A 26,125-nucleotide genomic window follows, 5' to 3' on the forward strand; every position below is an offset into this window, starting at 1 on the left:
CATTATTTATCCACACCCCAAGGTACTTGTATTTATCGACTATCTCCAGCGTGGCCTCCTGTATCTTATGCTCGCCGCAACTGTTATCATTAAAAATCATGACTGCTGATTTTTCTTTGCTAAACTTCAAGCCTAATCCATAGAGAAAGAAATTTCTTGAATTTCTTTCTCTATGCCTAATTTGTCTCCGATTGCAGGCTGACGTCTGCGCCCTCTAGCGCAGTATTCTGAAAACGCTAAAAAGAAAATGTGAAGCCAGCTGAATAAAAAATACTTAAAAATCTTTTACCAGCAATAATAAGCTATAAAATTGAACTATTGTCCAAATTTAACCATATTTTGCAAATCTGAATTCGTAGCTGATAGATTATGCAGTTTGAGAGTTTCTGACGATCAGCAGACGATAACTCGATCCGGATCGTTGGACCGTGTAGCAACGACCATTGTTGATCGCTATCGAGAAATTCGATCCGGGTCAGCCCGATTGCGATCAGAAGTGTACGTGTGACACCAGTATAACTCTATCTGGATGGTTTGATGGTGTGGCAGCGACCACTGTTGAATCAAGAGATCCATTTCGGATCGGCTCCGATCACGATGAGAGGTGTACGTGTGACACCGGTATGAATATATATAGTGTGCCAGCCGGCACGCTTTTTGTAATCTTCCCGAAACGCACAGAGCGGAGCCCATTAGCCTATACGTTAATACGAAATGCAACAGCAATAAATAAGACACTGAATTAGGTGAAATCGTAGAGGACGCGCAGTGCTGACATAGACGTGTCAAGATACAAGTCCATATCCAAGGTATTTATATTGCGTTACCCGGGGTATTTCCTGGCCCTGTATTGCCACTGTCTGTGGCAGACAGTGGCAATAGCAGACGACAAAAACTGTAGCAGACGACAAAAAAAAAGAAAGGAGAAAAAGAAAACGTACGTGCGAGTTGACGTCAGCAAGTGACGCTCGCAGCACCACCATCGGTAAATTTATTGTCTTCCTCTATGTCAAAACTGCGATCTAGCGACGGCTTCCTCTCAGTTACAAAAGCCAATCTTAAAGGTTATACTGGTTATATTAGCTACACTTTTGTTGGCTGCATGCGCCAAAAAAAAAAAATTATGACTGCTATGTTGTTGGCACCATCGTAAGCGCAAAAATGATAAACGTCAAACCTGAGCGGACAACCTAGAGACTCATATTCTCGTCTGGCAACGGCAACACGGGAGCAATTCTCTCTCCTTTCTGCTTGCGGCGCGTACGCGCACGTTTCTTTTGCGAGGTAGGCCTGAGCAGCGCGGGACGACGCGCGGTATAACTGTTTAGACTGCTCGCCATTCTCTTTTCTTAGTATAAATTTTTTGTATGCTGTAGTCAGTATGGCTTTTAAGAAAACTCCCGCCCAAGCTCAGAAGGCTGGCCCGAAAAGTGCAGCCGAGGTAACGACAAGCGCAAGGCCGTGCGACGACCACGTGTTTGCGCAGCTTTGTGCGTTGTCGGCGCGCTACATTGCAAGCGGTTAAGTTCAGTTTTCTTGTACAGGCTGGAAAGAAGGCACCTCCCTCGAAGAAACCGCAGGCAGCGAAAGCAGATGACGACGACGACTTGGATGAGGAAGATGACGATTTTTCTATGGACGAAGACTCTGATCTCAGCGGAGGTAAGCGTGCGATAAATCAATTCAGATCTGTTGTCACTGTGTTGAGTATGATTGTGGCAGTCGCGATGGGGTTGCTATAGGCGCAAAACGCGCCGACTGTTCAGATTGTGGCAGCTGCTAGCCTTGTTGCTTGCGCGCGATATATCCGCGTGCACGTATGGTAAGTATACCGTATCCGCGAATACTTCACTGGATTAAGCGCTTAAACCTTGTAGCGGCTTAACACGAGATCTATTGATGAAATTTAAAATACATGTATTAGTCTGTCAGCGTAGTCGTGTGATTTGGCTCGTTGGCGGTTTGCGTGTCCGGTGTGCCGACATGCTGTTTTCATCTGATATCGATGTAATGCTGAGCTGGCGAGGTGCAGCGTGTATACCATGGCATGTTGTGGAGTAATATGCTGGAAGCTTGACCACTGCACTTGCGATCTAGCATGTCAAATAGCTGCAATTGGACCACGTGGGGCGCCAACGTCCATTCATGTGACGGTAGCACTGATATTGCAATCGATCATGGGCTTTTCGTGCGCGTATTTGTAGGATCTCTACATTTAGCAGAGTGCTTAGGATAATTTCGTGCCGATGCCTTTGTGACACCTAGCAATTGTAAAAGGGTTAAATGCCTTACAAAACGACCAGTGAATGGGATCATTCGTATCCACTGCACTTCCCTAACAATTTCTAAAATTGCCATGGTTTGGTTATCGTATCACCGGTGCAGCGGCACCGCTGCACCCGTGTCTGTTTGGGGCTAGTTAATTTTTTAGCTGTGAAGATGGAATTTATTGATTTTAAAAGAGCCAAAGCCTGAACCTAGCAAGTTTCGAGAACTCTTACAGCGAATTTGTTTATGCGGACCCTGTGCCGTCGTCGGAGAAAAGGGGCCACGTGCGGGAGAGGAAGAGCTAACAGGGAGAAAGGGGTTAAGTGACCTCTTCCCCCTGTGAGAATGCTATCTTATACGCGAATCATATGTGGTTGTCAGACGGTGCAATTGCGGCGATCGAGCCAGATAGGCATCGAATTTATCTACGATTGATTCCACCCTGCCGCGAAAGAAACAAACGGTATGCTGCCGGTTTGTGGCCAACGAGCAGTGCCCAGCGAATGAAAGCCGACACTAGGAGCGCGTGGCCGCCGGCATTTCTTGCTCGCGCAAGAAGTGCCGGCAGCCACGTCAATCGTCAAAACTATTGTAGCGCCCGCATCTCCAGTGGTGGGCCTTGTGCCCAATATACAGAGCTTTGGATTAGGGGTTCTGCACATTCCATCCCAGCTACAAGGGGAAGACCACGAGTAATGCGTATTCCTGAGGAAGAAGCTGCCTACCGCGAGCGTCAACGAGTTGGCTCGTGAACGGGCTTGTCATCGTAGGGCTGACCCCGAGCAACACGACAGATATGCCGAGTTAAACGGCAGCGCTCCTAAAGCATGCTCACTACGTGAAGCATGCAAAAGTGAAAATGAGGTGAAATAATGGTGAAACAATATAGGCTGCTTGCAAAGTTAGACTTGCAGCATGGTGTAACACTCGGTGTAACAACACAGCTTCACTGTTCGACAATCTTCTGTACTGGAAGGGGCAATGATTTTTTATAACTGATTTTATGTTTTTGTAGTGTCCCTTTAATGTTGGCCATGGGAGTTATCAAAGAAACTCTGAGCTCACTCAATGTCTTTGTGTGTTTCTGCAAATACAAATTGCTCTGAAGCATTTTATTTGCTTCATCAGTGTGGGCAACTATGAAGACTGTCAGTTTAGAACGACTATTTTCAATATGTGACACTTATCTTTGGGTGCTCTTCATTAGCAGCATCAATTAAAAAAGAAATAAGGCATCTAGAGTTACTGCATTTGCAACCCACAAAAAGAGAGCCATATACAGAAACTCTTACAAAAAGGTTAAATCCTAGCTACCTCATGTTTAATTGCCAACTTGTGTAGCTATGGGATTATTTTTCTGATGAGGGCTTATGACACCCGAGGAACTGACATATGCCTTTGGTGTTATCTGGGGGTACAATGAAATTTGGAGTAAATATGTCACTGGAACTCCAAAAATAGTTTGCACTGGCAGACTGAAACTGACTGCAACAAAAGCATTTGGGACGTTTCATCACGCCACTCACCTACTTCATCAGGCTGCCACCGCTGCTGTCATTGCCATAAACAGACTTTTATAGCTAGTGCCTTTGGTAGTGTAACCATTGTTGCCTTCAGCTTACCATTTTGTGCCCCGATGTCTCATCATCATCTTTGTACCGTGGTGTGCATCAGCTCATTGTGTCTGCATCACGATGACGCTTTTGGATCTTAAAGCCCATCACCACCGCCTTTGAAGCGTTAAGCTGTAGTTGAAAAAACATCTGAGATGAAAGCGTACTGCAACTACAGGCGCCTGCGCCAAAACGAATAATCTGGACTCCAGGCCATCAGGGCCTCCGAGGTAATGAAGCTGCACATGCAGCGGCCCGCACACTCATTCCCTGGGAACTTCCTTGTTGCTCTAAACAGCCTGAATGACCTACCCCTCTACTACGGTTCAGTGCAATGCGAGATTATTTCTGCGAGCAGCGCTGCGTGCATCCCCCTCCGGCGAAAGGCCTAACCAAAACAGAACGCGTCCTACGACGCCTTCAAACTAATACTACGTTGCTCTGCCCAGCTATAGTTAAGCATTTTGATCCAAATATCACTGTGGTGATTTGGCAGATATATATCATATGGTCTGGGCCTGCCAACAGAGTTCCAAGCTATACAATATTTCCCACCCCACTCGAGAGGACTGGGAGGCGACCCTGCTCAGCAGCTCTGGACTAGAGGAATGAGCTCTGGTCCAACGGGCTCGAGCGGTGGCTTCGACCGATGACGTCCTGGAGTAAGGACGGCACCTAGTTTAGTGGAGCTTACAAGCTTCACCCTCCCTGTTGAATTAAAGTTTTCACCACCACCACCACTATGGAAGCGGTCGACCATCAAATCAACACTTCTGTGTCCGTCGCAGTAGCTTTACGGCTATGGCATTGGTATAGGTTGCGGATTTGATCCCGACCATGGTAGCCGCATTTCGACAAGGGTGAAATGGAAAACGCACGTGCACTTAGATGTTGGGACGCGTTAAAGAACATCACGGTGTCAAAATTAATATGGAGTCCCCCACTATGGCGTGCCTTATAATCCGATCGTGATTTTGGAAAGTACAGCTCTATAATCCAATTCAAGTTTAATACTTCTGCCATGGTGCGATATGTGCCATGTGAGACAATGGCAATGCTCAACGCTCTTGGAGGTTATGAAATATGGCTCACAACACCTCAAGCAAGCACCTCTCCCTGTGTGTTTTGTGTACTATGCAGATAAACAGCATTTGTGCATGCAAATTAACGTTTAACATCAACTTGGCACTTTCGTGTTGACAAAACGTTGAACAAATTAAACGTTTGCTGTCAGCATCACCGCCAATTACCATCAGTCAAAGCAAACAGCACAGAAAGCTTCGCTACATCGATTCTCACATAGCGTGAGATTTGCATAATTTGTTGTACCCTGTCAGTTTCAGGTTTGAGCCAGGCTGGCCTAGCTGGAAGAATTCATCGTGCAGCTCCCGCGATAAACCCTTCTCTGAAAATTTTTTGTTACCTGGCTAGTTATCTCCAAGAATAGACTTCGGACTGCATTGGGGGTGTTTCAAAGTTGAATCAAGTTTGAGCTCTGATATTGTTTTGCGCTTTTAATATTTGGTAGTCTGAGAAGATTAAGATAAAAGGCATGCGCTGTGAATGTTGTTCCATGACATTTGTTTTTGGGCTGCCATTCTCACTTGGGACTTGCCATCGGCCTTCTGTGTCGAAATTCAATGCTCTTGATGTGACATGTAAACAAAGGCAGCTCAGGCACTAGGTTTAGAGAAGACCAAAGGGAAGAATTGAACATTCTTCGTACGAGTGACTGGTGCAGAATTCCAGAAAAATAAGCGACAAACAGCACATGAAGTAAAAAAAAAACTGGCAGAAATATGAACTAAACATTGCGTGATATTTCATGTTGCATAGGATGGCAATACAAACACTTCTATGTATCACATTTAATTTTGTAAGCATGTAAATAGCTGCTTACAGCTTTCACATAAATTCCAACATTTGTGTTGGATTAGCATAATTTTTAATGTGAAGCATTCTTTGCCTCATATCAGGCACTTTGCAGTGGGCACATAGGTAGGTTCCTGTCACCTCATTTCAAAACTGTGCAATAGAAAAAGAAAACTCCATCTCTGATGGTGGGCTTTGGTCCTGGGTGCCATGGCACAAACGTCCCATACTGTACCCATTAGGCCACGCACACACACGTCATCCTCGCCTACTAGCGATTTGAGACATTTGGTACACGCAGGATTTCTCAGCAACAGTTTGCTCAAAGAGAGAATGTGCACGTGCGCCAGTTTCCTTGAAGTCACAGGCACAACACCAAAAGCATTTGCAAAGAAAAAAAATGAGGGGTAGGGCTCTATTGGGGATGCAGCCACAGTGGGGTACATGAAACATCCTGTGCATAGTGCTGAGGGTGTTTAGGTACTACGGTACAGAAATTACATAACCAAATACGCAAGTGACATTTATTCACACAATACAAGGTTTACATGCTTACGTTATATAGCTAGAGGGGCCCTGTGGTCTAACCTTGCAATCGTGCTAGCTCTATTTGTAGTGGGCCTGCCATGGTCACAGGAGGTGGGCATGAATGAATTTGCATCCATCTGTCTCGCTGCCAGTCTTTGTGCCATTTCTGGACCCTGCTTGTCGAATGTGGGGGCTCTATGGACGTCACTCTGGAGTTTTGCAAGACGCGTAGCGCCACCTGCCGGTGCGAAGAGGCAGTAATTGAGCAGTGCGAAGCCCGACTCCCTTGCTAAGTTGCCTATGCAGCTAGCGACTGCGAAACAACGATTTAACTAGTTTTTAATGCATATGGCGAGCGTTTTGCGCATTTAACACCCAGACAGAGAGCTACGAATTTCTACGCTAGTCGGACGCGCCTCCGAACAGCCATAAAGCGCTTACTGGCTCATTCGTCAGACTGATGGCGGAAACGACGGCAACCGCGATAGCTCCGCGCGCTACAAAGAAATGCCGCAGTCGACGTTACTGTTGTGTTGTAAATTGCCATGAACGTGAAGGACGGAATACCTACGTTCAGTTTTACAGATTTCCATCGCGATCGATGAAGGGGAAAGGTGAGAGCGCTGGATACGGGCTGCTGGGTACGAGCGCTGGATACGGGAACATGCTGGGTAATCGGATTACTTGCATTCCCCACAGCACAGCGGCTCGCATGAGAAAGTGCGACAATTTTGTTCTTCTGTAATTGTGTTGCGTAGCCCTGACGGAGGACCGTGGCAACTAAGCAAAAACTCGAGAATCTGCAGCCGCCACTTCGTTGGTAACAGAAAAAACAACGTTGCGAACGATCTTGCTTATGTGCCATCGATATCTCCGCCTTTTAACAGACGTCCGTCTCCGCTTGACTCAACAAGTGGAACGGAGAGATTTGTCTGGTCAGTCGAACCAAACATTTTGGCTTGTGTCTGAGTTAAAAATCCTGTTCCAGAGCATCGTTGCATCGCGAGCTCATTTCTACTTTCGGTATTTTGTAGGTCCTGCGCCGATACAAGCACGCTTCGCAATGTGCCGAGCCTGCTCGACTGCGTTTTTCAAATGTGAGCAATAAAGTTGCTGTAGGAGCACTGGATTAGTAATTGCGAAATAACGCACATGTGTAAAGAAAAAAATGTCGCATTTATTTAGATTTATTTGTGCGCGCTTGTTGCTCGAATCGTCTGCAAAAAGTTCAAATTAATACCCGTGTCACACGGGCGTTTGGAAGGCCTTCCAACCGATAGTCATTTGAATCAAAGGTCAAGTTCGAGCTGCTACACGGGCCGTTTCGAAGGCCGCCGAGTCAATGGTCTATCGAGTCAACGGAGCACCTTACAACTCTATCGAAATCTCGATGGCCTTTGAGCAACGGAAGCGGAAACAGCGCGAACATGCCTTCTCGTTCACATTGTGCTCGTACTCGCGGTTAGAAAGAACAAATCAAACCAAATGCTCTTGAAATACTATATATGAGTGTTATTCATTATTCAATAAACTGCTTTTGCCACTTGACATGTGCGAACACACACCAGAACGGCAGCCGCATCGAGCGGTGCAAACGTTGTCGCAGTTTCGCTACTCAACAACTTAAAAACTAAACATATATGTATGGCAATGTATAAACAAATTTTTTAGTGTATAAACAAATATAAAAGAAATTACAGTGCTTTTAAATGGTTTTAACGCTGTTTAACTTTTCGTGAAATGAAAACTAAAGATCCGCAGCGCCACACAATTGTGCGAGAAACGCCTGAACTACTCAACGGCCTTTCAAAAGTGCCGTGTAGCAGCGTGACAGCTCCTTTGAGTCGATAGAGTTGTGGCGTTTCAAAGGCCGTTGACTGGAAGGCCTTCCAAATGTGCCCGTGTGACACAGGTATAAGGTACTGAGCGATGCTGTAGCTCCTGCGAGAAAGAAAGATGCAGCGCGTAGGCACTGTAGGCATTCTCCTGAGTTTCCTTCCTCCGTGTTTGTCTCTGTTTTGCCGCCTTGCAAAATGGCATCGTCGGCGCGGTTGAGGCGTTATTGGCGTTTTCCCGCGATGTGATGCGGGTGATGCGATGTGATGCGGTTTTCCCGCGATGTGATGCGCTGATTGGCCGGAGCAGCGCGTTCAAATCTCGCCGGCTAAAGCGCGCCTGCCATTGGCTGCGCGCGGGCGGCGGCGGCTGCTCAAATCCCGCGGGCTAAAAGGCGCCTGTCATTGGCTGCTGCGCGGGCGGCGGCGGCTGCTCCCTTTGATGCCGCGCTCGCGTCGTTGTTGCCCCTTGCTCCGTCCGCCTCAACATGAGCTTGCGCGCTGCTCATCGCCTTGCGCTATCTTTTAGATTATTTGCCCAGCTTTTTTTTTTTTCGCTAGTTCTTCGCTGCACGCGATGGCGGCAAAGCCCAAGACAGTGCAGATGTTCGGTGCACAGGAGCGCGATATGCGTCTTGTACGAGCATCGAACTTCCGATCTCCCGCAGCGAGTGCCGACTGCGTAGACGCTTTTCAGCGGCGGAACTGTGCTTTCGGCTGTCGCCAGTCGAAAATCCGACACACTGAGTGTGCCTGGAGCCGCAAGAGCTAATTAGAAGCTCCGCAGGAGCTTTCTAATAAAAAAACACGTGTTCAACTTTAAGGCCTGTTTTCTCAGAATGGATTTTTTTCGCTAGTAGTGGTGCTGGGTAAGGCGATATCTGAAGAACCGCACTTCATATTTGTATGCCGTTTTTTTTTTTAAATTCTGTTCCTGAATGACATTGCCAGGGGGTAACAGGCTTCTTTTTTTGAAAGCTGGTGCAGTTAATTTTTAATAAGCAATTCATTTTTGATGAATGTGGTCATTACTGGCTACATCAAATTCAAAGTTGTCTTAAATTTTTTTGGAGGGGAAATTTAAAGAAAAGGGCTCTTAGCCCCCTGGGATATCTATCAAAAGATCATCACAGTGGATTTCAGCTTCCTACAATGTCCTGGCATTCCTCCAGGCTCTTCCTCAGGCATATACATGAATCACCTAGTTAGACCTCAATAACTCTGGAACTAATAAACATATCTTCATGAAACTTTGCAATTCCTCATAGTTCGGTGGTGTGAACGTACCCTGAAAGTTTCATCTGGATATCTTAAAAAATAAGAAAATTCGGTCTCCAGGGTAGCCTACCCCCTTAACCTGCGGCCGAGGGGGAGGTCCGGATAAAGCATTGTAATTAGCTGCGCCCAACAACTAGTGTGCCTCACGGCATGAAATCGTTTGATTATCAAATGCTGGAACTAAGTATCTGTCCAGAGATAGCCTGCATAGCGTTGCAGTCTCAGTATCTTAGCACCGTCAAAAATCTATTGAAACCTCTTACAGGTATAACTGTTGAATTTAATGTGTAATCCTGATTTATTGTAGAAGTGCAGTCCACTTATCGGTTATAATGATGAGTTGGCTTCCGAGTACCAACTTAGGGCTATGAGAAAAACCGTATATAATGATGATATGTTATACACCGCATATCAGATATAATTAGTGAAATTCTACCTTTTGGCCGTCGTTTCCCATGCAGAATAATCGTGAAATTTGTGTTGCTAAGTTCCTCTTAACCTAGATGGTTAAAAAAACAAAAAAACAAGGCAAAGCAGAGACCGCCCGTGCTCTTTTCTACAATCTCCCTCTCTTGGCAAGCGCGGAAATGCACCGCGGAAGCAGCGGTGCAATGAAACCCAGATGCAGTTGTTGCATAAAACAGGAACATGAATTATGGCTTTACTTAATCATAAAAAAAATATGGACCGATCCAGAAGGCAGTGCAGTCTAAACAAGCCACATGGTGCTCTAATGCGCCCAAGAAGACCTTGTCTTTCTTCACTGTTATCCACTGTTGACGCAATTGTGTGATACCCGCCGTGGTTGGCTATGGTTATTGGCTATGGTGTTTGGCTGCTAAGCACGAAGTCGTGAGATCGAATCCTGGCCACGGCTGCTGCATTTCGTTGGGGGCGAATAGCGAAAACGCCTATATATTTAGATTTAGGTGCATGTTAAAGAATCCCCGGTGGTCCAAATTATCCCAGAGTTCCCCACTATGGTGTGCCTCATAACCAAATCGTGGTTTTGGCGCATAAAACTTCACTATTTAATTTTTAATTTTTTTACTTGTGTGGTGGTGTTCGATATGGAAGCTTCAGTGATGGCATGGGCCGAGTTAGTGGATGGTTGTCATCGCCAATGCATTTGGCGTGATGGGCTAATTGTTTCGATTAACCTGCGAAGGCCAGCTAGGGCCCAAAGCTGACCTGATGAGAATATGGGCACGTAGTGCTTCATTCTGAATCTCAATTCCAGGCTACTACACTGAATCAGGCAGGTGTGCCATGAGTGGGTGTGTAAAAAAGCTTGGGACAAGGCCACATCCTCATTACTATTCTGCCCATTCATGCAGTCCCAGTAACAGGAAGTGAGATGGGGGACCTGGTGTCCACTGCAGCTGGAATGTTTCACTCACCATAATAAAAAACGTGCACATACAAGCCATGACATCGAATGATACCCTAAAATAACTTGTTCTTGGGCATGTTTGTTGACACTTGGTGAAGTGATTATAGTGCAAATAAAACAAAAAGAATGGCCATGGCCTCTGGTATTCTGTTCTTTGTTTAATTGTGCTACAATGGCTTCACCGAATGATCCCATAGCAACCTGCGATAGGGTCGAATCCGCCTCTTTCATGGCGCGACAGCGCATGCGCCCTGCCCTGGCGGATTAGTCGCAAAATGTTTTGGAAGGGTCGCGCGCGTGGCCGCGCGCCGGAAAGTTCCCCGAAAAAAAGGGAAAAAAAAGATGCTCGGTTGTGCGCTGCTGCAAACAATCGTGCCATGTACCGCGTTGAACTCTACTGGTAGCTCGACGTCGGTGCAGTGCTGAAAACGTGCGTAGCGTAAGACCGCAACTCCACTTTAAAAGAGAAAGCGGCCAGGGCATCGTCTGAGTTGTCCGGACTGCACCGTGAGCCAGGTAGTTGCAGCCTTTCATGAATGACTCGCTAATTTAACGAAAAACCCGTGCGTTGCACTTGGGCGACACTTAAGTACATCACGTTGCTGACGAAGTCTTTATGCAGCGTTGGTCCTCACTTGCTGGTGGTGGCAGCGCGTTCTTGACTGCACGTACTCGTAAGGCGCGGCCAACACTGTGTCGATACGAGACCGACAAGACGCTCACTCCAGTGATTGACCGACCATAGTGCGTCACTGAAACCTTTTTATCATACCAAGTTGACAATGACGCAACTGACGAGCGCGAGTTGTGCTGTGACAGGCTTTCTTGTCGAAGGCACCGGCAAAAACAGCATGCTGACCATGGTTCGACCGAACCCCGCGCGATCAGCAGTCGAACCGGCAACACAACAGCGACAGCATCTTCGCTTGTATATATAATTAATCATGGTCAAAATGAGTCAAGCACGCCTACCAAGTTGAAATGAACAAGCTTTAACCCTCTTAACCCGTGCCCACGAAGTTTGAGCCAATGCCGATCCTGTTCAGCGAAGGTTAACCTGGCACCGTCGAGTTCGTGCACTCGCTACCAGTGGACCTGAACTGAAATGCAAGTAGTTAGGTCGAACAAAACTGCTTTTATAGTTCGATTCTGGCTTTAGCAATTTGAAATCAGCTACAGTTCACTTCGCACGGCGCGTACACAATAAGTGGTAAGCGGCGACCCAGCGCTGCGCCAACATCTGTACGGCACCATACCTGTAGGCTGTGAGCCGCCTTCGCTACGTATATGGGTGGCCCTGTATGTGTTGCTTTGCCGACACATTTCTCAATTTCACAGATGCACTGTTTGCCTCCGCGTCAAGCGGCAAACAAGAGGCGGTGTATTCGGTATACAGCAGCATAAACAACCGCCTCGCTCATTTATACCAACGCCGTGTGAGCGGTGGCATCCGCGCGTTTTCGTGAGAGAACATGGCCTACAAATGAGCACTTATGCGAGCACGGTTTTCTCTAATAATGCTCTATAGCGGCGTTTACATGAATGCGACAGTGGCGCATCGCATCGCATTTCTAGCGCATCGCATGCATGTAAACAGCGGTAATGCGCTAGGAAGGCGCATCGCATTAATGCGCCAGGCGAGGGTAGCTTTACGGACGCCAGTCGACTCTCGCGGAGCATGTAAACGCAGCATCGTCGCATTAGGAATTATGGGAAGGAATTTGCTGCGGGACTGCCGCGCTGGTGACCAAAAAAAAAAAAACAGCAACGCCCGAATCAGAAGCAACATGGCGTCCTCCCCGGCAGCTTCGTTCGCCGCAGCTTCGCGAAATTATTTCTCCGTAGAGGAAACCGCGGCTTTCCTTGCCATTATATCAGAACTGAATATTGGTGAACTCCTAGATTCGTGCCGCCAACGAAATCAAGTTCACTTCACGAAGGTACAGCAAGAAATGGCTCTAATTGGATATTGCCGCACTTGGCAGCAACTGCGTACACATTGGAAGAATCTGAAGGGGAAATACAACAAGGTAAGTTGTCTTGCTGAGCTCACTGATGTTCTGAAAGGCTTTGCCAGACTCGCACTCATGTTTCGAAAAATATTTCTTTTCTCGCTAGGAAAGAGAGCTACAAATGTTAAGCGGCGCGGCGCCATCGAAATGGCGATGGTACAAAGAATTAAGTGCCATTCTGTGCCACCGGCCCATGGTGGAGGCCCATCACTATGGCCTCGACAGTGACGCTAGTGTCGCCGACGAAGACAACACAGGTAAAACAAGTGGAACGGCTTTTTTTTTTCTCCAGTGTCCATTTTCCCAGCTCGGCACTCAGACGTAGTGTTCGAAGCAGCACCCCATTTTAAGCTAATGCAAGACCAGTCGATGAAGGCTGCATATATATATATGTATATATATATATATATATGTATATATATATATATATATATATATATATATATATATATATATATATATATATATATATATATATATATATATAGCGATGGTGAGCGCACGACCTACTTCCAGTTTAGAAGCGAGTGTGGGCATAAGCGCACCGAGTGTGCAAATCTGTGCTCTGAACCAGTACCTACAACTAGTAAAGCTGCATTCTCCGGATGAAACAAATTCTCCTGATGAAATTGTGATCTCCGATCTTTTGGCACTTGAACATTCAGACAAGCAACCAGAGTTTCATGATTTCATTTATTGCAAGCACTGAAGACATTTGCATCACTGGCAAACTGGTGTTTTATTGTGCAACATAAAAGGGGCCACATGTTAAAAAACAGCAGCTAACTGTCAAGCAGCAAAAGCAATGTGTGCATGCATACAATGTTTATGTACATGGAAACAGAAACAGAAGAACAAGAAGCAATTAATTATGCTTGTAGCAAAGCATAGCGAGAAATTGAGAAAATAAAATGTTGTGAGCAAAGGAGTTGTTTTACACATAAATGAAATGAGCAAATGTATGTTTAACGGTGAGTTATGAAGTGACACCACCATCTTTTTCAATTCAGGTCAGAGTGATGACGAGAGGGGCTCGCACTTTGAAAGCCTCGACTCGCCTGGTGGCAGCCAGACCTGCGAGATGAGCTCAAGCCGTAAGTGGTGATTTCTTAATGCTGCAGTCTATCCTTAGCAATGGATTAGTGCAGTTGCTACAGGCACAGAGGAAAGAGAGGACAAATGAATGTTTATACATGTGCGCATACCACATGGAATGTTTGTATATGTACATGTGATGGCATAACATGGAGCTGCTGATCATGCTGAACTCCGCATTTTTTATTTCTACGCTAGTCCAGTACCCGTGCAGAACCAAACAAACATTTCGTAAGCTGGCGTCCAACGGCGAAAGTAGAAATGACATTAGCGGCGTCATACTGCTGCTGTCTTTACACACCCACACATTTGTGTAAGGCACATAGCGATTCTTCTTGCATAAACACATTGGTTCCCCCCCGAACGTACTCTGCATAATCCCAAACAATGCTAGGTAGGCAGCTACCAGCATAATGGTTTTCGTAACATCAATGCGTCGGATCTACTTCATGTATTGTTTTGGATGCAACTATTTGAAATCACTTTCCCATGTGATGTAACAGTGTGACCAAAAACAAAGGTTTTTCTATGTTTATGGTGATTACAATTGTGCACTGTTTCTTGCAGCAACCACTGGCTCTACCATGCCACCTGTAAAGCGGGCCAGAACCAGTACCTTGGGACTGCCCGAATTGCTAGAACGGCAGCATCAAAGAACAGCTGCACTACTGCAAGAGCAGAATGAAGTTCTCTTTAAGCAGCAAAAAGAGCTGCTGCAACAGGAGAATGAGAATTTTAAGGATGTGATGGCTGGCATCACAGCGTCATTTCTGCAAGGAACCCAAGCGATGATGTCACAATTGGCCAGACAGCCTGTGCCAGCATTTGGGCAGATGCCATACCCATTTTCACTTAATCAACAAGAAGGACTGTATGTATTTTCTACTCAGCCTCAGGGTCAAGGCCCAAGTAATGCTCAGGGCCCAAGTAATGCTGCAAATCAGCAGTGAAGTGAGGAAGGTCTACTTTTTGAAAATAAACTCTGCTTTTAAAAACCATGCTTCAAACTGTTTCATTTCACTGTCTTCAGAACTTCACAAGAAACAATTCACCACGATGCAGACCGAAGTGGAAAGTTCTGAGCCAAGAAATCGCAGAGGAAATCCCGCACTTCACTAACAGAGTTCGTGTGTAGAGGTCTGGTTGAAGGCTGCTGGTAAAGCTCATCCTCAGATGACCTAACATCACTAATCCACGCATCACTTACTGCCTCTCCTCTCTCTTCACAAAAATTGTGCAAAATGCACGCAGCTACTATTACCGTCGGCATGAATTTGTAATTTATGTCAGCTCGCTTCAGTAGCACTCTCCATCGCCCCTTTAGCCTTCCAAAAGCATGCTCCACAACATTACGTCCGCTACTGTGGTACACATTAAATGATTCCTGTTCCTTTGAGAGCCTTCCTTGTGACGAGGTGTATCCCTTCAGTATCCAAGGTAAACCAGGATATGCAGGATCCCCCAATAGCATGAGTGGGATTGAACAGCCATTCAACATGATTTCTTGTCTTGGCAACAGCTCCTCACTCCTTTGGAACAGTGATGACAGCCTCAACACCGATGCATCATGCGCACTTCCTGGGACATTGCAGGTAACACTGCGAAATCTGAAACATACATGAGCATTATAATTAAGACGCATGGTAAGAATATGGTTTCAAGCAATAAGGGCACTTCTATGACAACTTACAAGTGAACTGTTTGTGTGCAATCAATTCACTCACATTAACTGGCCAGCACTAATACAGTCCTTGCTACAGAAGAACAATAAACTATGGTGCAAGCAAACGAGCTTGTGGGAGGAAAGGCCACTGGTTTCCATGTTTACCAGGAGAAAACTCCCAAGAGAAAAAGAAAACTGAATATGTTGTGAAATGAAACTTACCGCCCTCGGTCATCTACTACAGCCTGCACATTGTACGATGTCCACATTTTTCTGTTTACAAAGTCACGATATCCTTTCTTTGGTGCCATGATAGGGATGTGGGTACCGTCGATTGCCCCAAATATTTGAGGGAGGTGGCACCTTGCTTCAAAGTTCCTGGCAATAGCTCCAGCTTCTGTGGCAGTCGGTATGCTTATGTACTTCTTCAGGTAATGCTGCACAAGCGATTGGCAGAACATGTATACACAATTTTTGACGCTGCTTTTGTGAACACCAAATTGATTCGCTACCACCCTATATTCACTGCAGCTGGCCATTTTGAAAAGGGCAATAGCCACTCTCTTTTGCACTGGTAGTGGTTGTCGCACGCAATGTGTCTTTGGCGACATGAATGGTTCCAAAAGTAGAACAAGTTCGTTGAATGAAGCTCGGCTCATTCTAAAATTATCTTTCCAGTCCTCGTCGGTGAACTCTGTTGCCACAATGCGGTCCCACCAGTCACTAGAACGAGTCTTCATCCAGACACTTCTCTGCTTCCGTTTTTTTCCCAGCAAAGACCCTATAATAGAGGAGAGAAACCATGAAATATTTCGAAAATAGCTGCTAATGCAAAGCAGCACATAAACAATATAATTATTAAAATGTACACAAACGTCACATGAAGTGCCAGATGTTGCTTGCAAGAGTAGTGCAACAGCATTGGGTAATGTGTGTGCTGTGGGACGATGTGAGATAGCAGTGAAATTAAGAACGTTTGAAGCCTGAAAAACGTGCTGCTCCCACTGCAGAAGCTGTTGTGATATGAATAAAGAAATCTTGATGTTAACCGCTAAATTCCAGAGTTGACGCATTTATTTTGCTCAGTTCGAATACATGTACAGGCCACACAAATGCGAACATCGTGATGGTGCGCCGCGTAAGAAAGCATGTGTTACTTTTCGCACTAGATGCAAAGCAAAGCAATCACTTTTGTCTTGTTTTGGTTATAGCGCTTCAAAGGCTTCATCCCGTGCGTACTAGCCACAGCGCCGGCAGCGAAAGAAAGCGCTTCCACATTGGGGAATCCGGCGTCTACAGCGAATTCTCCTGCCGCCGGAACTCCCGACTAGACGCTTGTCGCGTCGCCGACACTCGCCGCAGCTGCATGGAGCTTTGACAGGCGTTTCTCTCGGCTGCATCTAGTTTTGGTACTCGGTGGGGCAAACTGATCCCCGGCGTCACATGGATGTTTACGATCGCGAATTTGCGCTAAAGCTCACTCACTCGATCATAATTTCTGGACCGTGTGGCGGCAATTGTTGCCGATCACAATCGAAAGTACTTCGTAACAAACGCCACTCGCCTTCGTACGCTGCTTCGTTTCGGGACTACTAGCGGGCTTACATGCTCTCATTAACAAGTATAGTACAGTGTCTGTCTAAAATGATCCTTTAAAGATGTTCTCACCTTGCATGACAACCAAATCGTTGACGGCAGAGCACGTCGCCAACCCTCTTGCGCGCAAAAGTGCTTTCATGTAGGCCGACCGTATCCGACGACGTCGCTGCTGATGCTGCATGCAGGCGACAGCGTACAGGATGACGTGAAAGTTAGCCCATGCCGACAAAAATAGCATAAGGTGGAGACGCAACGCTGCATTACCAAGCATTTTGCACAAGCGTCAGGCTCGCGGTGTCCCGTTCAGTCAGCACCCAGCTGACCCAGCCAGCAACGCGCGCTCGGCTCACTACCGGAAACCAACTGAACCGGAAGTCGGCTACACTTCCCTTATACGACACCATGTGGCGCTACGTTCTCGCGAGAGGTAATGCGCTACATGTAAACGGCGTCGCATCGCCTTCCCAAAATGCGCTCGGAAATGCGATGCGCCACTGTCGCATTCATGTAAACGGGGCTTATGGCATGCTAAAACTGTAAGTATGATGGAGTTAAAGAAAAGCGAGAATGATTTAACAGCCCGTAATACATGTATCTGGATCACAGTTGCCGTTGTTTAAGTGGTTCGGCCGCTCATATTCCACAATATTTGACGATAATGACCTGCGGCTGTAGATGTCGATGTAAACAAGTGCACCGCTTTAATAAATCCGACGCAGAAGAATGCACTCGAAGATTTTTTGAATATGCGAAGCGTATAAATAATGTGTAAAAAGAATGCAAAAAGTGATGTCCAGGTGAAGAAATCAGTGACAAATTCCAAGGCAGCCGTGCTGCCAAACGTAACTCAGCGTGCCTTTATCGGCTGCACTGTTTGCAGAACAGCGCACTCAGGCCTGCTCACCCAGTAGTAATTGAGTGCTAAATGGCTTCGGGAACGACATGCTGTCGCAAAGAAGCCATTATTAACGATTCGCGATCCACGAAACGCACAACCGACGCGCGCTCAACGTGGGCGCAGGTACACAAATCAACCGGCGAAAGCCCCAGGACCCTTCCAAAATGTTTTCAGTGGCGTGCGGCAGAGGGCAGCACAGGAAAATGAAAGAGGCGGATTGGCTTGGTGGAACCCCTTGTTGTGGTGCCACCTATTCTCAATCAAAGGAATAGTGGACAAGCGTGAAAAATATCTGGTTGCATTGACAGGCAGAGTGTCAGCACATATGGTAAAATGTATGACAATTCTTTGTTTCTTCACTTTGTTGCCTTCTGTAAAGGTTGCTGATAAAAAATTTGCACTGTATGATTATAACTGGAAATTAAACATTTTGACAGGATTACCTGTCAGGTAGGGACAATTAATTTAGCAACGGCTCCAACCAAAAAGTGGATTTATTAAACCCTCTTGTTTTGTGATGTTTCAGACCGAACTCTCCTCCTTCCTCAGAGGTTGACGGCGGATAGTGGAGGGGTGCAGCTTTTAAGGCCCTTCATAGTATATATATGGGGAGGGAGGTGGTACCTGGGAATGGTAACCTTTCTTTGCGCCCTTGACCGACTGAATGTTCAGTGATAGCACTGCCTACTCTAAAAAAGGTTCTGATGTCATTTTATTGTGATAGCAATTATATGGACTCTCCGGGTGGATTTTCGCCACCGCCACAAGGTTTGTGCTAAAGGGAGATTGTGCTCCGTTTGCTGGATGTGCAAGCGAAGCATGCAAAGCTGAAGCGAGAAGGATGGTGGTTTGATGCATGCCGTCCTGTACACCCAATGTTGGAGGTCGCCTGATAAATGCACGGTTGGGGAGGAGACGGGTGAGCACGCGTCTCCTACCCCGATTGTGGCTTCGCACTAGCATGGGGCTCCTCACGGCTGAGCACATACGCAGGCCGCACGCTGTCGTATCTTGGAGGTAATATGTGGCAGGTCTAAAGATGACTGGTCGCTTCATGTGCGCTGTCTTCCCCAAGCGCTTAGTGGTGGAGGTCGCATAATCTCGTGTTGGATACACGTTGAAGCGAGAGGCAGCCCAAGGCGGTCGGTCCTCAAGGCTGGCACTCTTCATTGCACCAGCGTTGTGCCAGCTAGTGTTTGTGATCGAGTGAGATGTGTTCGTGTTTGCCTGTGTGTGTGTGATGCCATGCTGGTTAATTTAATTAGGAATCGATTGTTTAATGCAATTTATACGTGCGATAAAACTATGAATCTTACTTCATGTAGTTGTCGAATACTTTGCTATTTCTATCAGTGCTTGACCTTTTGTGCATAACTGCAACTTTTTTTTTGGTGTTGCCCAATTCTTTTGTGTATATTTTTGTTTCCACAACGTCTCTCCGAAATTCTTAATTTATTATAACTGACAAAAGTGATATCAGGTTCTGGTGAAGCTTTGTGGTGTCAAAAGCATTCTGCAGATAGTAATTTATAGTGCCTAAGTGAATATTAAAGCATATGTGGACGAATAGCTTTACTTATCTTGACTACTTTCTGTGTAGCTGATGAAGACTTAGATGATGAGGAGCTTGACGATGAGGAGCTTGACGATGAGGAACTTGACGATGAAGAACTGGATGATGAAGAACTTGATGAGGAATCTGAAGATGAGGATGGTAAGTGGCCTTTTTGTATTACATGCAGTGATGAATGAATGATTGTTTAGTGAAACAGGGTGGAAATTTGGCCTAATTATCTGGAAAGAGGACATTTGTAAGAGGGGTAGATTTGTCTGGGGTGCTGACTCCTCCGCAGGCTGGGAGGCTTAGCAGTACCTCTTCCGTGTTTTACTACTGGTTGGTGCTCTCCACTGTTTGTAGCTTTGTACTTTGTGGCAGCATGGGTCAATGTCCCACTTGCCGGTGGATAATCTAACCTCATTGCACGGAATGATCCAAAGGTTGTCTAAAACTGAATTTCAATAAGCACAGGTAGCAATATATGTTACTCATGGTGATGAAATTTTAAGCACGTTCAGAAGGAAACTAGGCTAAGATATATTGATGGTTTGCACTCCTGGAACAGCTAACGAGTGAGTTTTACTGTGAACAGAGGTTTGGCATAATAGAGAGTGATGAGAGAGAGACATGCGTGGGAACACTGCATGGGTTTGGGCCTAGAAGCTTGGGGTTCAGGTCAGGCCCGGGCATAATGTTTAAATTGAATCCCAGACCAGGATGAATTTTTTCCTTAACTGCAAACTTTCCTTTCAGAGAAACCCGTATGGGTTTCTTTTCTAGCTTTGTGCTACATTCGAGTGGATGAGAATTTTTTCTTTCATAAACAGTCCTCCACCTTGCGGGATTCTGCAGAATTTCCTATATTCAGTGTCCCAGTGCTTCGAGTTGTTTGTTAGTTTGCCCTCACCCTTTGAACTGCCAGCCTCCTAGTTAGCTCAGATGGCCTGGAAAGGTGTTGGTCCCAGGTTCGAATCCCAGACCAGGAGAAATGTTTTCTCAACTGCGAAGCTTATGTTCAAAGAAACCCGTATGGGTTTCCTCTGTAGCTTTGTGCTACATTGTGTGGATGACAATTATCCCTGTCAAGAACCTTGCTCCACTAATTGATTTGCCCATAAAATAACTCTGGCTAGCATAGTTCCCAGGTTATTAAGAGACTGACAACAAAGTTTGAAGGGAGGTAGGTAAGTTTGATAGTGGTCCCACCTGTAAAGAATTCAAGCGCATTGGGCGATTGGGAGTGGAAGTGACGGACGAATTTAAAGACTCTCAAAACATCACCAAGTTGATTCAGAATGACCAAGAGAGAAAGATATATTGCAATGGTTGGAAGTTATAGGAATGGTGGGAGACACGCTGAAAAAGAAAAAGGTAGTCTGTTCTTAGTTCTACTAAGCATAATTTGTATTGCAGCCACAAGAGGAATTATGGACAGTAGTTTCAGTACCTCTAGTTACATTCTGGCTCTAGTTACATACAGACATGGCTAAAGGCAGAGTCGTTTGCAATATTTTGTTGCCAAACAAAATTATGTGGATTTTTGGCAGGAGTCATTGATATGCCACTTCGCACTGGCCTTGTGGCTGGTCATTTTAATAGAAGAACAAATTAAATTTTACACAAGTCCTCGGAGTATTGAAATAAAGCGGTATCATGCTAATTTTGGGATATTCATCAGCAAATAAATTTCTGTGTTAAGGGATAGCGCAAATCGCTACTGGTTTCCATTATTTTTCTGCCCTATTTGTTCAAGCGAGTTGAATATTCTGCCGTAGCTTATTGAATAATTAGTTGGACTGATTAAATTTACTTTCAAGTGTCCATTGTTCTTAGATAAATACTTTCAGGGGGGGGGGGGGACGGGTGAGTCCTAGACCAAAAATTTTCTTAATCTTTATTTTTTGAGGCATAGTGGTGAAAACTTGTACATATACAGTCGCCGACCGTTTATTCGGACCTCACGGGGACTGCGGAAATGTGCGAATAAACAGGTGTCCGAAAAAGCAGATTAAGAAAAAAAAATAAACTTTTATTTCCACGCACTTATTCGGGCTCGGCAGTAGGCTTGGAAGAAATCTTGAGTGCGCCGTTGCACGCTGTTCCGTTTACGCGCAATCAGATAAGCCTGAAGCTCGGAGAGGGTCGTACGGTCACTATAGGCGGCTGAAAGCACAGTCACTGCTTGTGCACGATCCGCATGCGACGGCAGCGTAGCACATGGTGCGTCATCTTCCGACTCGGAGTCATCGTCCGGCGGAGCAGCACAAACCTGACGAATGATCTCGCCGTCGTCGAGTTCTGCGCATGTCAGTACAGCAGTGTCAGCACCTGTGAAACTGTCAAATGAGACGGTGTCCGGAATCGCAATGCAACCACTGCGCAGGTCTCGGCAGAACATTTTCCGCGTCACTAGGGAGCACATCGGAAGGCGACAAATCTTAGGCCTCCCGGCACCCGCTTGCCGGCATTCCCCAGCGCAGTCTGCGATGGCACTGTCGGCGCCATTAGACACTTGACGCGATATTTCTGTATGCCGCGTTGGATCACCGAAACCTCAACACAGCACATAACGCAAACACCACTGTGCCGACACCGGTCGCACAAACGAAAAACGTGCTGCTCGCAGCGTCGTGCGCGAAAGAAACAAATCAGCTGCTGGATTGTTTTGACATGGCTTACTAAGCTGAAACTGGAACTGCTGTACGACCACTCTATCGAACCAGGCAGAAACGATGATGATGAGCAGGGATTTCCAGTAGTGCCACTTCGTGGGGCAGCAAGGAGGCTCCGTTCAAAACAAAAATGGCGTTCAGCAAGTCGAAGTATGCGCCAGTCAGAGTCGGTGCATGATGCCCTCGATCGAGTTGGCTCAAGGAGTGTCCGAAAAATCAGACGAGGGGTTGCAAGGTGTCCGAACTTTCGGCAGTTGTTATACATTATGGTCTATGAGGAGAATGGCGGTGCCACGAAGCTGACCGAATAATCGGGCATGTCCGAATTTTCGGAGTCCGGAAAATCGGTCGGCGACTGTATTTAATGTCATGTGCTTATTTAGAATATAAGGTCCATTTTCATTTGGCTCCTTTAGTTCAAATTTTATGCAAGCTTCCTATGATGATCTTATCTTCATCAAAGATTTGCACAATATCTGTTTCTTAGAATTCACTAAATAAGGTATCAATAGCTTCTGTATGATTCAAGGAATGCAATAAGACCAACCTTATTGCTCTGCCTTACCTAGAAGACGAGTTGCAGGGTATTGAATAAGAACCTCGAGAGTGTTTTTCTGGTGACTAACTGAAGTCTCGCAACTCTTGTTCTAAGTAAGGCAAAGCAAAAGGTTAATTTTATTGCATTCCTTGAATCGTACAGAAGCCATAGGTACCCTCTTCATCAAAATTTAAGAAACTGATGTTTTGTAAAACTTTGCAAAAACTTAGGAAGCTCACATAAAATTAGAACCAGATGAAATAACAACATAGACTGAATAATGCAAAAAAAAAGGGAAATATGCACATAAAATTACATATATGTACAAGTTTTCAGCACCTTATCAGAAAGAAAAATTAAACAAAAAATTCCCATCCCATTTTAAGCCTATGCAGATGCTGCAAAATTTGCAACATTGGCAAGAAGAATGTGAGAAAAAAAAGCGAAAAATATTACTCTGTGCATTTGTTTAAAATGTTATTTTCACACATTAGGCGACTAAACCCGCGTGGTCATAGCCCTGTATATGGTTTTAGCACTTGGTGGGTTCCCTGTGAATATACTCAAAACAGTCGTATCATATCCCAATCTGACAGACTGTCTACAACTGTAGACAGTCCAGTATAGCTCATATTCCAAAACAAGGATGTCTAAATTGGTGACCGAAAAATCAACAGCATTTTAATGAAGCTGAATAAAGCAATTAAAATGGAATGTTCTGTGACATGATTGCACATGAGCGTTACCCATGCGGATGAGTTTGTTTCTCTTCAATGAAAGAAAGCTTCTAGTGGTCATGTATTATGACATTTTTGAAAGCCAATAGACCAGCCTGTTTAAATTTACATTCCAGCCACGTTTACTGCCTTGAGTTCCATAACTGTACATCACAATGATTATGTGATTCTAAAGTAAGATGAAATGGCCAACTCCGGCCAACTACGGTTTAACGAGGTTTCACTGTACGTTTTTCTCTCACGGTTTTTTGTTTCCAAAACGTATGAACTAGGTTCTACTTTACTATATATTTTAAGACTACATTAACAGTGGCCTTGAGAATAGATACTGACAATTAGTTCTGAGCCCATGATTCTTACGAAATATTGAGGGTGAAGGATTTTATTTCAACCGAGGAAAGTCGCAATTTAGATGATGGTAAATATTCTGGAGTCAAGTGTGTTCCTATAAGTGGCATAGAGATTACATTTTGAATTGAATCATAATATGCCTAGGCTGTGGTTGTGGAAATGTTAACCAGCAAATAGATGCTCACTAGTCCTTGGTTTATTGACACTGATATATATTATATAGTGCCAGCTCTGAAGGCCACAAAGCAAGCATCTGCTGCATCAAAGGCACAAGGACAGCAGCAGAAAAGCCCTGTCAAGCAGTCTCAGTCACCTAAGGAGAAAGTTCCTGTGGTGGCAGCTGTCAATGGCAAGCGTAAGGCAGAGTGGGAAGCAGGCTCCTCTCCAGCCAAGAAGATTCGATTAGAAGGTGAGTCTGGCAGCATTGCGCAGAAGCCATTCATGCACTATAAATTTTGCTCTTGGCTAGTAGCTGTGAAGTTGCAGATAAGGTTCCTACACCTTGCAGGTAGCCATGCCTGTAAATGAGGTGCTTTCATGGATGGATGATTTGGTAGTTTTGAAATCCTGTGCACATTGGTGAACAGCTGTACCAAATTGTGCCTAGAGCAGCCCTCCTTTTTTTTAATGTTTTCGCAGCCCCGAGGCAGTCTGAAAAATCTGATGTTGGTTGTAAACATGCTTTATAGCAATATATTTGCACTAGTCAATTGTTGCTGGCAGTATTTCATTCCTAAAGAGATCAGAGTAATATTTTTGATGTGCCTCACACTGTTGAAAGCAATAATTGAAATGTGTGAGCGACATTGACAGTTTTTCAATGCACATATGTCTTTTTCTGTTTTTCGCAGATCATATTCCAGCATCCTTTGTCGTTGATTATGGTGAGTTGTCATTGTCACCTTTTTGTTCTTGCTATGCTTGGATGGAAGTACAAACAGGTGCTTGTTGCAGTAAAGAGATGTTACAAAAGATGTACGAGTTCAAGCAGTGTGTGTTATGCATTAGTTCTGCTGCCAACTGATGTTGATTAGTGGGAGACGACATTGATTGCAAGATATGACTGCAGGAGAGGAGGCTTTGTGCAAAATTTTCTTTCATTAGAGAGTTAGAATAGAGGCCCCAATAGTTTCGGGCCCCAAAGAGCTTTGCGGGTGTTTAGTGTTGGGGCACGCAGGAGGGAAGAGTTTTTGAATTTTTAATAGGGTTTTACGTTTGCGGATAGCGTCTTGCACTGGACAGCGCCACTACGGCGTCAAAGAAAAGCTATTAGGAATAATTAAATAAAATGTACCATTTTATGAGAGGAATAGTAATTTTGACTTGCGTGTATTCACGTTTAATTACAATTTAGAGGTTATTCTGTAAGCAGCAAGCAATTAGTTGCGCTTAGTTTTGAGCAAAATAACTTTACGTGCCTTCACCAGCCAAGCTTAGCCGTGTTAGACCTATGAGCCATAATATCCACAATCGAATTCGGAATCAGCGGTGTCTAATGAATCAATCTTTACACCACACGCTAGTTGAGAGAAAGCGATAACTGCAGTCACTACTCCTAGCTTGCGGACTTCACGCGTTACCACGAATTGAACCCAGTTAAGTGCTAGGTTAGAGCCGTCGCTTCGATGGGTGCCGCCATGTTTGCTGACGCAAAGCTTTTGGGGCAACTATTTGGGCTGCCGCTAAATCGGTGAAATAGCGTTCCCAACGCAAAACCCAAACGCAGTTTGCTTCTCGCGCATGCGCAGTGGCTTCGACGCTATTTCTTTGGGGCCCTAAAACGTTTGGGGCCCCTGTTCTAAAACTCTCTATTATAGACAAGTGGATGCATCAGAAATAGCTCACCAGTGTAGTACAGTCGACTCCCGTTAATACGAAGTTCACGGGGACCGCAAAAAACTTCGAATTAAACGAACTTCCAATTAAGCACAAAACACAAAAAACAGCACTTTATTTGTGGCGAAATCGAGTATTTTCTCTAAGAAAAATAGTCGGTCATCTTGCTTTGCGTCTTCTTGCCGAATCACGCTGCTGAATGCAAGTTCTGCAGGCTGTAGATGTGGCGGAACGCTTCTTCCGCGTTACCTTCAGCGGCAAAGAAGCGCTCCGCGAGAGCAAGGCCCGCAGGTACATTGGCAGCTTTAGGTTGCGGCTCGCCCTCAACGTCATCGTCGCTTTCCTGGGTCGCTTCCTGGGGCCGAATAATCTCTACAAT

The 26,125-nt window shown here is 45.4% G+C and overlaps 3 protein-coding genes across 4 annotated transcripts in view; 2 read left to right on the forward strand and 1 right to left on the reverse strand.

Moving 5' to 3' along the window:
* The first annotated feature begins 1,223 nt into the window (after positions 1-1,223).
* LOC135917638 (nucleolin-like) overlaps positions 1,224-26,125 on the forward strand; it is a 45,119-nt gene continuing 20,217 nt past the window's right edge. The window contains exons 1-5 of the mRNA XM_065451213.2: positions 1,224-1,441; positions 1,545-1,662; positions 19,655-19,768; positions 24,134-24,319; positions 24,762-24,794. Coding sequence (XP_065307285.1) covers positions 1,382-1,441; positions 1,545-1,662; positions 19,655-19,768; positions 24,134-24,319; positions 24,762-24,794 — 511 coding nt within the window. The 5' untranslated portion in view covers positions 1,224-1,381. The remainder of the gene's footprint in view (positions 1,442-1,544; positions 1,663-19,654; positions 19,769-24,133; positions 24,320-24,761; positions 24,795-26,125) is intronic.
* Positions 11,952-14,844, forward strand: LOC135917622 (zinc finger and SCAN domain-containing protein 29-like). Of its 2 annotated transcripts, XM_065451174.2 has the most exons (4): positions 11,952-12,817; positions 12,906-13,056; positions 13,810-13,893; positions 14,462-14,844. In XM_065451174.2, exons 1-4 carry the CDS (start codon positions 12,281-12,283, stop codon positions 14,842-14,844), a joined length of 1,155 nt encoding a protein of 384 aa, XP_065307246.1. In that variant the 5' UTR covers positions 11,952-12,280. The 2 variants fall into 2 exon arrangements, with proteins under 2 accessions (XP_065307246.1, XP_065307247.1); XM_065451175.2 differs by having other exon boundaries at positions 11,952-13,056.
* LOC135917621 (uncharacterized) lies at positions 14,943-17,490 on the reverse strand. Its single transcript, XM_065451173.2, has 3 exons — positions 17,226-17,490; positions 15,780-16,338; positions 14,943-15,501 (listed from the first exon to the last, which is right to left on the reverse strand). The coding sequence occupies exons 1-3, from the start codon at positions 17,425-17,427 to the stop codon at positions 14,943-14,945; spliced, it is 1,320 nt and encodes a 439-aa protein (XP_065307245.1). The 5' UTR covers positions 17,428-17,490.

The sequence above is a fragment of the Dermacentor albipictus genome, chromosome 1 (genome assembly GCF_038994185.2).
Source record: "Dermacentor albipictus isolate Rhodes 1998 colony chromosome 1, USDA_Dalb.pri_finalv2, whole genome shotgun sequence".
Lineage (NCBI taxonomy): Eukaryota > Metazoa > Arthropoda > Arachnida > Ixodida > Ixodidae > Dermacentor > Dermacentor albipictus.

Bases quoted from the DNA above. Each gene is read 5' to 3' on its own strand.
- LOC135917622 (XM_065451174.2), top strand. From the start codon at position 12,281: ATGCGAGCACGGTTTTCTCTAATAATGCTCTATAGCGGCGTTTACATG. The intron at 13,057-13,809 runs GTAAAACAAGTG...TTTTCAATTCAG, and splicing joins CGCCGACGAAGACAACACAG to GTCAGAGTGATGACGAGAGG. The intron at 13,894-14,461 runs GTAAGTGGTGAT...TGTTTCTTGCAG, and splicing joins CTGCGAGATGAGCTCAAGCC to CAACCACTGGCTCTACCATG.
- LOC135917621 (XM_065451173.2), bottom strand. From the start codon at position 17,427: ATGCTTGGTAATGCAGCGTTGCGTCTCCACCTTATGCTATTTTTGTCG. The intron at 16,339-17,225 runs GTGAGAACATCT...CCTCTATTATAG, and splicing joins CGATTTGGTTGTCATGCAAG to GGTCTTTGCTGGGAAAAAAA. The intron at 15,502-15,779 runs GTAAGTTTCATT...TGTATGTTTCAG, and splicing joins GTAGTAGATGACCGAGGGCG to ATTTCGCAGTGTTACCTGCA.